The sequence below is a fragment of the Leptonychotes weddellii genome, chromosome 13 (genome assembly GCF_054177405.1).
Source record: "Leptonychotes weddellii isolate Sample4059 chromosome 13, ASM5417740v2, whole genome shotgun sequence".
NCBI lineage: Eukaryota > Metazoa > Chordata > Mammalia > Carnivora > Phocidae > Leptonychotes > Leptonychotes weddellii.
Window position 1 is genome coordinate 75,861,947 of NC_138381.1, and position 11,103 is coordinate 75,873,049.

Consider the following 11,103-nt stretch of genomic DNA (forward strand, 5'->3'; position numbering starts at 1 on the left):
ACGGAATGTAGGTGACGTGCGAATCTTCTTTTTTTTGTGACTGTGGACGCCTTTCAGCACCGCTTTCTTGGCCTTCAAAGCCTTTGCTTTGGCTTCGGCTTTGGGAGGGGCAGGGGCTTCTTTCTTAGTCTTCGGCGCCATCTTCGTAAAAGGGAGTCCTAATGTTTTTAATTGTGCTGTGCAGCCCCTCCTAAGTTTGAAGGTTAGGTTTAGTGGGAAGAACTTGGACTCTGGAATCAGGCCTGCCGTTCATGTCTGTGCTGCTTAGCCAAGTGACCTCAGGCAGTAGGTCATTAACAAATGAGGACATACATCTGTTAATTTCTGAGGTGTTAATTCATTAAGAAAGGATAATAGTAGCTGATCCACAGAATTGTAAACCTCAAATGGGGCAATAAGATGCATAAAAACTATTTCTAGATTATAATCTGTATATTGTGGTCCTTACATGTTGGGAGGAGAGAGGAGATGGGTGGTTTGTCTTATTTTAGGTTCAAAACTCTCGAGCTTTTCAGTAAGCACAAACGTCAGAAGTTCAACTACACTCAGCATATTAGTGAGGCAAGAATGTCTTTTTTTCCCCCCCTTTTGCATGTTTTGGAATTGATTCGTTTTAAGGTGACATTCACTGACCTTGAAAGATTATGCAGAGATGTTGCTTCTTGGTCATTACAGTTTGTGGGTATCACGACCAAGACTTTGATCTTTTGTTTTTCAGAGAATTGATTTTTTAAATCAAGCCTGACATGCCATTCATTAATAATACATGAAGAAGAAACTTGAATTGGAAGATGTAAAAACCCAGCATTGCTGGTGTTGCTCCTAATTCCTTTATTGATACAGACTAGACTTTTCTCCTTTGTTATATCTTGGTCACAGTTCCCTGCTTTGGGATTCAAATGACTCAGATGGAGGGCACCTGGGTGGCTCAGTCGTTAAGCGTCTGCCTTCGGCTCAGGTCATGATCCCAGGGTCCTGGGATCGAGTCCCACATCGGGCTCCCTGCTCTGCGGGAAGCCTGCTTCTCCCTGTCCCGCTCCCCCTGCTTGTGTTCCTGCTCTCGCTGTATATCTCTCTGTCAAAAAAATAAATAAAATCTAAAAAAAAAAAAAATCGAATGACTCAGATGGACCAAGAGGCAGAGGCATTCACTTTAGACCACAAAGTCCTAGACTTTGGGTTTATCGCTATTCTTAGGTTCCTAATAACACATGCTCTGTTCCTTTAGGCTGAAGCTTTTAGATGGTCAGATTTTTGTGAGCTCAGGGTGTTGAGCTGCAAAATTTGAAATCGGCTGAGGCTTCCGAGTTGCTGATTGTGGTGGTTTTCAAAATCTCTCTTTAGGGAGGAGTGCTTGACCAGAGCCCAAGAACTCACTGTTCTGCCTGAGTGAAAGTATTTTAAGGAGCACGTCATCCTCTTTTCTTACCTTCATAATAGCTTCCCCAGGACCATTGTGCTGTCTGTCTGTCTGTTCTGTTCTTATCAATCTGACCCTTTCACCTTACGATATTGGGCCAGGGTGAGGAGTAGGCACAGTATAAGAAGGCCCCACGGCAGCTTCTGCCCTTCGCCTGTCCCCACCTTTCTCAAATTCTCTGGACATGTAAATAGTCTTTCTCAGCTGAGGTTAGAGGGGACTCAACTGTTCGCTTCCATCTAAGGCAGTAGCAAGAGCCAGTAAATCTGCTTGTAACTTACAGGCTGTCTATGGTAAGGGTCTGATAGTGAAGCAAGTGGCTTCAAACCTGACCCTGAATCAACCACCTGTCCTAGCACACAGACTCCCACACCCGCTGCCACCATCTGGCAGGGATGGTCATGGTGGAGAGAGAAAGGAGCCTGGGAATGTTGTATTAATAGTCGGGGTTGGCAGTCACTGCCTTCCAGGACACAGTATTTCTTTCTCTGTTAATCACTCTTCTCAAAACCACATAATGTACCTTTGACATTTTTAAACACACCTTGTACCATTTTGGACCCTTTTAAGAACCATGGGGAATCTGCAAATGGAGCCTAATGCGGCAACTGTCTTCGTATGATTTCTGTTCATTCTGATTATCTTTGAACAGAACTGATGTGGCTGTGTTAGTCCTTGGGCCACCTTAACAAATGATCACAAACTGGAGGGCTTAAAACAACAGAATGTGTTCTCTCAGTTCAGAGGCCAGAAGTCAAAAAGCAGTGTGTCGGCAGGGTTGGTTCCTTACCCGAGGCCCTGAAGGCGCATTCATCTCATGCTTGTCCCCGAGCTTTTGGTGGCTGTCGGCCATCTTTGGCTCTTGGACGCATCACTGCAGTCTCTGCCTGCATCTTCTTGCGCCTTCTTGGTGAGTTCTCTTCCCCTAGTAATAGACTCTTGTCATTGGATTTAAGGCCCACCCAGGTAATCCAGGATGGTCTCATCTCAAGATCCCTAACTGAATTACATCTGCAAAGACTGTTTTTCCAAATAAGGTCACATTCACAGGTTCTGGATGGATGTATCTTTGTTGGGGGTGGGGCAGTGGGCACCATTCAGCCCACTTCTGGGACCATAGCAGGCTCCTCTGTCATCCCTGGCGAGATTTTTTGCTAATGCTTGTCATTGCTTGTAGGAGAGATAGGACAGCAGAGTAACATGGTGCATCATTATCCAAGCTCTGCTAGCAGAGAAAAGTGCAAAAACATAATCATTTGACAGAGTCAATAAATAGCATTTTTCTCTTTGATTGAATTATTCTGTTTTTAAGTGTAAAATCTGGAAATCTTTCCCCATATTCCAGAATCCCAAAGCGTTTCTCCTCCTCTTTTCTTTTTTTTTTTTTTTAAAGACTTTATTTATTTATTTGACAGAGAGATAGAGAGCACAAGTAGGCAGAGTGGCAGGCAGAAGGAGAGGGAGAAGCAGGCTCTCCGCCAAGCAGGGAGCCGGACGTGGGGCTCGATCCCAGGACCCCAGGATCATGACCTGAGCCGAAGGCAGCCGCTTAACTGACTGAGCCACCCAGGCGCCCCCTCTTTTCTTTTTTAATTTTTAATTTTAAAAATTAGTTTCAGAGGTAGAATTTAGTGATTCATCAGTTGCAAATAACACTCAGTGTTCATTAAGAGAATAAGACAAAATCCTGTTTTGCCTGAGCCCCAAAGTTGTAGATTCATACCTGGTCTTGAGTAAATCAGAAGTATATTGTGTTTCTATAGACAGAACAAAAAAAATTTTTTTCCTTGGCACTTCCCAGATACAGCTTTTTCTTACAGAGTTTGAACCTTGCTCTAGTCTCACGGTATATGTGAGTATATGGTTTTATATTGAGCATTGCATAATTCTGTGAACTTAAAAAAGTACATGGTTAATACAGGCTTGTGGTCATAGAACTTCAGCAATATAGAAATGAATGAAGTAAAAACTGAAAGCTCCTTTCTTCTCCCACCATTAAGTTTGGGGCACATTTTTTGGAACCCCCTTATGTGGACTGTGTGGATTTTAGGCACTATACCGAGCTGGTAATATTAGGTAAAGAGAAGGGAATGTATTGCTAGGCTCAACTGCTTGTTTTTAGGGGTAATAAATTGCTTCTAAATCCATCTCAGCAGCATCTTCCTATTTTTATCTAGTTTCCTAGGTTCAGTGTGGAGACAGTTTGTCATCATGTATGAGGAAAAGTTTAGCTTGTGAAAGCTTCTTTAATAATAGGTGTTATTTCTACTTTCTTCCTCCCATAGATTCTAAATTCTGTTTATATTTTTCTCTTGCAGATTTAACCCAGAGACTGACTTCACCATAGAAACACCCACAGTTGTATCAATGGTTGGGGCAAGATAGTGGCAACAGGCAAAGGAAAAACAGCTCTGACATACTAAGGACAATGAGTATGCTAAAACCAAGTGGGCTTAAGGCCCCTACCAAGATCCTAAAGCCTGGAAGCACAGCCTTGAAGACACCTGCTGCTGGTAAGGCTTTATGATTTATATCTAAATTAGAATCCTATTTGAAAACTTTAAAAAGACAGCCTTAAACAACTTCATATTTTTGAATATATTTGAAGAAGCTTTAATTAAAAGAAATGGAATTTTAGGGGCACCTGGGTGGCACAGTTGATTAGGTATTCGACTCTTGGTTTCGGCTCAGGTCATGATCTCAGGGTCCTGAGATCCAGGCCCTTGTAGGGCTGTGTGCTCAGTGGGGAGTCTGCTTGTCCCTCTCCCTCTGCCCCTCCCCCTGCTCACTCTCTCTTGCTCTCTCTCTCTTTAAATAAATAAATCTTTTTTTTTTTTTTAAAGATTTTATTTATTTATTTGAGAGAGAGAGAATGAGAGAGAGCACATGAGAGGGGGGAGGGTCAGAGGGAGAAGCAGACTCCCCGCCGCGCAGGGAGCCCGATGCGGGACTCGATCCAGGGACTCCAGGATCATGACCTGAGCCGAAGGCAGTCGCTTAACCAACTGAGCCACCCAGGCGCCCTAAATAAATAAATCTTTTTTAAAAATACAGAATTTTATACCTAAAAATATTTTTCTAAGATTTATTTATTTAAGGGGGTTGGGGGGAGGGGCATGGGGGAGAGAGAATCCTGCGGCAGACTCCCCACTGAGTGCAGACCCCCAACACAGGGCTTGATCCTAGGACCCTGAGATCATGACCTGAGCCAAAATCAAGAGTTGGCTGCTCAACTGACTGAGCCACCCAGGCACCCCCTATGTCTAAAAATCTTAATGAAGAGCTCTTAATTTAGTGCAAGGTGCTAAAATAGTTGTCAAGTAACTTCAGTATTTAATCCTTACAATGTTAAGATATTTTTTCTCTCTGTGTCTTCCTAACTCATCTGGACCTTTTTCTTTGGGGTTTAGGGCTGTGTAGAGAAAACAAAGACGAGTCTGGCTTAAAAGATTTGATGACACTAAGTGATCGGAAGTTGGCCACTGGTTTCAAGGGAGCAGGGAGTACGATGGCTCGAGTCTAGCTCATGCAGGAAACCGTCCTCACTTCATTGATGAACCCATGGCCTTGATGATCTTCAGCAGCCTCTTCCCCTCTGCTTTCTGTCTCCTCCTCCACTGTTTTAGTTTACAGCCCAGAATGACCACTTAACGGTCTTAAATAAGAGACTCAGGAGAGGGCATCTGATGCTTGCTTTTCTGGTCTTTTCATGTGGTTTATATGCTATTAGATAGGTTATCAGCCATTCCAGACAGTCAGGTGTCCACCACAAAATATTAAATCCAACATTGTTTCTTCAGATTTTTCCATAAAACCTCATTGATCTTCTACGACGGCAGGGATCTTTGTCATTTTTTTTTCACTGCCCAAATTTACCTACATACCTAGAACATTGCCTGGATCATAACAGGAGCTCATTAAACATTTGTTGATTGAATGAAGATCCCAAATTATTTACATTTTGTGTATCATGATAAAACCGGGGTCTTATCAGGGAGACCATAAAACATCTTAGAGGAGAGGAAAGCTTTACTGAGATGTCTCCTATTCTCCTTCCCTTCAAAATCCTTCCTCTCTTTCGGACCCCTTCAAATGTCACCCCTTCCTCGCACCCTCCCATGGTCATACTCACGCCTCGCATTTTAGAATTGTCTTTTTCACTTTTAGCATTTTTTATGCACACCCCTTAGCATGTAAAGTCCTTGAGTGCAGGGGATCATGAGAAATTCGACTTGGTTTCCTCAACAGTACTTGCCATACATTACATGTTGTTTTTTTTTAAGAGTAAAGCAGCTTTTAAACACTAAAACTTAGATGCTTAAAAGAAAATTGTTGCCCATTTGAGCACTTTTATGAAGATTGTTTTTCGGAAACTCATGCTTGCAGCACCCTGTCAGGAAGAATTGTTCATGTACAAAGCTGGAATAGATTCTAAAAAACTGACTGGGCTGGTCTGTCTTTGGCAGGTTATTATCTGTTTGATTTGAGAGCATTTATTGTCTTCTAAAAAACAACAAACAAAATAAAAAAACCCTCCACAAATCGAAACACCAGTCTCTCCTTCTAGGTAGGGTAAGGGGATGTTCAGCACGCCTTGTAGGCTGGCCAGACCACTTTGTTTCCCTGTCTACCCGTGGTTCATGCTTTCTGTTGATCAGGCCTCAGGCCAGATGTTACCTCCTCCAGGAGGCCTTCCCTTACTGCTCTGTCTCCTCCACAGCACTTACATCACCTGAAATTACCTGATGTGTCTCTTGACTATCTGTGTCCACACCTCTAGGCTCTGGGCTCTAAAAGGGCATGGACTATGCTGTCTTGCTTTGTCCACTAGTGAGAACAATGCCTGGGACTAGTGCCAGAGTGGTAGAAACTCATAGAAAGGGGGAGCATGAATCAATACATTATTTCATTTAATAAATCTCTTAAGGTAGATAGTACTTTCCCCTTACAGATGAAGAAATTGAACTCAGAGATGTTAGGTAACATCTAAGATCACAATATGCCTAATAAGGGGATCCCTGGGTGGCTCAGTTGGTTAAGTGTCTGCCTTCGGCTCAGGTCATGATCCCAGGGTCCTGGGATCGAGCCCCACATCGGGCTCCCTGCTCAGCGGGAAGCCTGCTTCTCCCTCTCCCGCTCCTCCTGCTTGTGTTCCCTCTCTTGCTATGTCTGTCTCTGTCAAATAAATAAATAAAATCTTTAAAACAAAACAATATGCCTAATAAATGGTAGAGTGCTTAAGAATGTGGGCTCTTTGCCAGCTCTACCAAATATTTAATAAATGCTGGTTGAATGCTTGAGTTTCTGGTGTAAATAGCACATTTCTGGCAAAATATAATTTCTGCTTTACCGCAAGGTAGAGATTGCATAAGGTTGTCTTGCCTTAGCAGGGAGTTGGGCCAGGTGCTATCTTTTTCCCTTTGTTGCAATTTTTTTTTTTTTTAAAGATTTTATTTATTTATTTGAGAGAGCGAGAATGAGAGAGAGAGAGAGTACATGAGAGGGAGGAGGGTCAGAGGGAGAAGCAGACTCCCTGCCGAGCAGGGAGCCCGATGCGGGACTCGATCCCAGGACTCCAGGACCATGACCTGAGCCGAAGGCAGTCGCTCAACCAACTGAGCCTCCCGGGTGCCCTCCCTTTGTTGCAATTTTTATCACCAAAGGAATAGGGTTGATTTGGTGGTCTTGGAGTGAGATGGCAGGGCTGTAGCACTGAGTCTCCTCCTCCTCCAAGCCTGATTGCGAATCTCTGGTTCCAAGGTCCTGGACTTGTCAGCCTTCCCTGACTACTCCCACGTGGGAATAGGGCCCGTCTCCGGGGATCCGAAAGGTGTTTGCTCATGATGTGCACAGTGGGGGGTGGAGGAAAGAATGAAATCAGACCTGTGTTATGAACTCTGGGAAAGGGACTTTTTTCCCCCTTGCTTTGACTTTTTCCAGTCTTAATTGCCAATAAAGATTAAATCCTCCTGGCTCACTGAGTTTCGACAGCATTGAAAATGGTAGTCATGGGCTGAGTCCTTTTTTTTTTTTTTTAAAGATTTTATTTATTTATTTGACAGAGAGATAGCTAGAGCAGGAACACAAGCAGGGGGAGTGGGAGAGGGAGAAGCAGGCTTCCTGCCAAGCAGGGAGCCCGATGTCGGACTCGATCCCAGGACGCTGGGATCATGACCTGAGCCGAAGGCAGACGCTCAATGACTGAGCCACCCAGGCGCCCCCCCTTTTTTTTTTTAAGTTTTATTGATTTAAGTGATCTCTACACCCAACATGGGGCTTGAACTCATGACCCTGAGATCAAGAATCGTGTGCTCTTCTGACTGAGCCAGCCAGGTGCCCTGATGGGTCAAGTACTAAAAAGGGCTGACAGAAAGACAGATGGACAGAATACCTTAAAAGAGCTGCGACTGCTTCTGTTGCTTCGGGCTTTCTCCGGTTTATTTTCTTTTAAGTTAGGAGTTGTCGGCTTGAATATGAAATTGAGTCTTTTCTGGTCCTTTCTTCTGTTTGCAGTTGTAGCTCCAGTAGAAAGAACAACATCCAGTGAGAAAGCATCAAACACGCCATCCTCTGAGGCACAAGAGGAATTTGTGGATGACTTTCGAGTCGGGGAGAGAGTTTGGGTGAATGGGAATAAGCCTGGATTCATCCAGTTTCTGGGAGAAACCCAGTTTGCACCAGGCCAGTGGGCCGGGATTGTTTTAGATGAACCCATAGGCAAGAACGATGGTTCGGTGGCAGGAGTTCGGTATTTCCAGTGTGAGCCTCTAAAGGGCATATTCACGCGCCCTTCGAAGTTGACAAGGAAGGTGCAGGTGGAAGATGAAGCTAACGGCCTGCAGACAACACCTGCTTCGAGAGCGACTTCGCCTCTGTCCACCTCCACAGCCAGCATGATGACCCCCTCCCTAGCAGCCCCTTCAAATATTCCCCATAAATCATCCCAGCCAACAGCAAAGGAACCTTCAGCTACGTCTCAGATCAGCAACCTTACAAAAACTGCCAGTGAATCTATCTCCAACCTCTCAGAGGCCGGTTCCATCAAGAAAGGAGAAAGAGAGCTCAAAATTGGAGACAGAGTATTGGTGAGTCCAGAAACCTTTGGAGGTCATCGTGTTGAACTGATGAATGGTTGAAATGCACACTACAGGCTTGGTCTGTTCTAGAGGGATCACTCATTTATAGAGAAATTAGTCAGCTTTTCTAGCGTTCGGTTTATGTGTGACCATGGAACAAATTAGAAACTGGCTATGTCTTTTGAGCATAGTATGAGCATAGGTTTGCAATGATTGGTTCTGATTCTGTCTACCAGTTTAGCCTAAGGAATATTGAGTTTATTACTCATAACTGTTACTTGACAAAACAAGCTCAGAAGTGGACTTGGATGTGTTTATAAAAGTTTTTTCCCCCCTGGTTTGTAATTTTTGCTGTACGGATGGTGTGTGGGAATATATAAGATCCTGCTTCCTTAGGTATCTTGAAAAACTCAGATATCATAGGATGTTATTTCAGAATTTCTGTGCCTTTGAAATGATCTCCAGTTTATTTTCCTTTAAGGTTAGGAGTTGTCTGCTTGAGATCTAGGAAGAGGAAGGAAGTGTATAGTAGTTTCTATTTACTAAGAAGCAAGAAACAGAACATATAAGGTCTATGCTGTACATTCTAGAACCCTTGAATTTACACTCGTGATTTTGTTCTTTGTTTTATTTTTTTAAAAAGATTATTTGAGAGAGAGAGAGAGAGCACAAGAAGAGGGGAGGAGCAGAGGGAGAAGCAGGCTCCCCACTGAGCAAGGAGCTGATGTGGGGCTCAATCCTAGGACCCTGGGATCATGACCTGAGCTGAAGGCAGATGCTTAACCAACTGAGCCACCCAGGCGCCCCAGTTTGTTTTTTGTTTTAAACAAGAGGCCAGTGTTGCAGAACTAAAAACACAAGCTGAGCCCCAGCTCTGCCTTTGTGACCTCAGCAAGTTCTTTAACTTCCGAGCTTCCTCATCTGTAAGAATGAGACGAGAATAGTACTAACCCCCCAGCATCATTGAAAGGATTACATTAGATAATGCATATAAAATTCTTAGCAGTGCCTGGGATACAGCAAACACTCAAGCAGTGGTAGCTCTTTCTCTCCCTGATGAAAGGTTGAAGCTTTACTATTTCACTCTTCCCACACTTCAGTCAGTTCAGTGTAGGGCCTGAAGTTAGTCAGCAGTCTCTGACCCGGTGCCTTTCCTTGTATCTGTTCAGCAGCTGTAAAGTTCCGCCAGGCCTGGCAGCTTCCAGGAATGCCTCGGGAGGACAAGAAGAGCTGTTAGCGTACCCATGTGTCTCATGGAACGTTTCCACAGTGTTCTGGAGCAGCCCTGGGGAGCTGAGGAGGAGACGGAGGCTTGGAGGGGTGGGGTCACTAGTCCAATGGCTCCCAACCAAAAGAGGGGTGGACCTGTAATTTAAATTGTGGTCTTTCTACTCCAGTGCCTATTGTGGAGAGCTGATGATTGATAGTATAATTGTAAAATTGGAAGTGTTTTTTGTGACTTTGTTGTCTTACGGATAAGGAAGCTTAAGCCCAGAGAAATGAAGTGACTGCCTAATCATGTAGTGAGTTCTCAGCAGATTTTAGAGTTATAACCCAGGACTTCTGCCTCCCAGGCCCATAGCGCCTCCATGAATCGAGGAGGCCTCACATATCTGTGGGGGCCCACTAACACCTCTTACCTTCAGGGGGTTCCGTCTGGATCCCTTAGTTTCAAGGTCAGCTACAATCATCATGAATTTCAAAGGTTGATGCATCAGAACTTAAAGCATTTTTAAGGTAGCATTTCTGTGTGATGGAGCTCAACCTGTATCTTGTTTGTTTAGCTGATGTTCACTTGCTGTACCAGTTTTGAATTTGGTACAGCTGCTCTTTTGTGGCAACAAAGGCTTTTTGATGCCCCCCCCCTTTTTTTAAGGATCTTTTTAAGTAATCTGTACGCCGATCATGGGACTTGAACTTACTGCCCCGAGATCGAGAGTCGTGATGCTTACTTTTTTTTTCTTCTTTGCTGTATAGATATTGCTGCCATGAATGCCTCTAAAATTTTTTCTGTGTATATATGTTACTTTCGTAGGATAACTTCATAGAGGTGGAATTACTAGGTTAAAGGGCATAGACAGGTTTAAGGCTTATGGCCCATACTTACGCAGTGAGCTTTGGTTAAATCAGAAACCCATGACCTTAGCACAGGACTGCTTTGTAGATTAGACTGCAGATTGAATGCCATGCCGTCCTAAATGCTTATCTGTAAACAACCTCTTTCCCGTTCGAGAAAGCACAGGGCACACTTTCAAAACAAGAAGCTCTCCCTTTCCACCAGCCAATGTGACAAATAGTTGATTGAAATACTGGTCCAATGGCATACTGCTTGGCTGCTAAGACAGCTGAAATGACAAGGTAGCATGGTTTAACTGACAACCAAAGGCTTCCAGGAGGCTGTCAGGATTAAAGTAGACTTGAAGGATAGGAATTGGCCTGACAGCAGGAAGTGGTGGTGGGGAGAGGGAGCCTTCTAGCTGAGGGAAGGTAGACTCCCTGAGATGGAAAGACATTGGCATGTTTGGAGAAAAGGCCAGTGTCCTTCTCCAGATGCAGTGAATGTGTGGTAGGAGGTGAGACTAGTTAATGATGTCCACAGGAACAAGT

The 11,103-nt window shown here is 44.0% G+C and overlaps 1 protein-coding gene across 1 annotated transcript; it reads left to right on the forward strand.

The window, feature by feature from the left end:
- The first annotated feature begins 3,738 nt into the window (after positions 1-3,738).
- Positions 3,739-10,832, forward strand: LOC145716863 (CAP-Gly domain-containing linker protein 1-like). The gene is made up of 2 exons (XM_081802313.1): positions 3,739-3,933; positions 7,934-10,832. Exons 1-2 carry the CDS (start codon positions 3,849-3,851, stop codon positions 8,554-8,556), a joined length of 708 nt encoding a protein of 235 aa, XP_081658439.1. The 5' UTR covers positions 3,739-3,848; the 3' UTR covers positions 8,557-10,832.
- Positions 10,833-11,103: the final 271 nt, after the last annotated feature.

Coding starts and splice junctions, on each gene's coding strand:
- LOC145716863 (XM_081802313.1), top strand. CDS start 3,849: ATGAGTATGCTAAAACCAAGTGGGCTTAAGGCCCCTACCAAGATCCTA. Junction 3,934..7,933: donor CTTGAAGACACCTGCTGCTG/GTAAGGCTTTAT, acceptor TTCTGTTTGCAG/TTGTAGCTCCAGTAGAAAGA.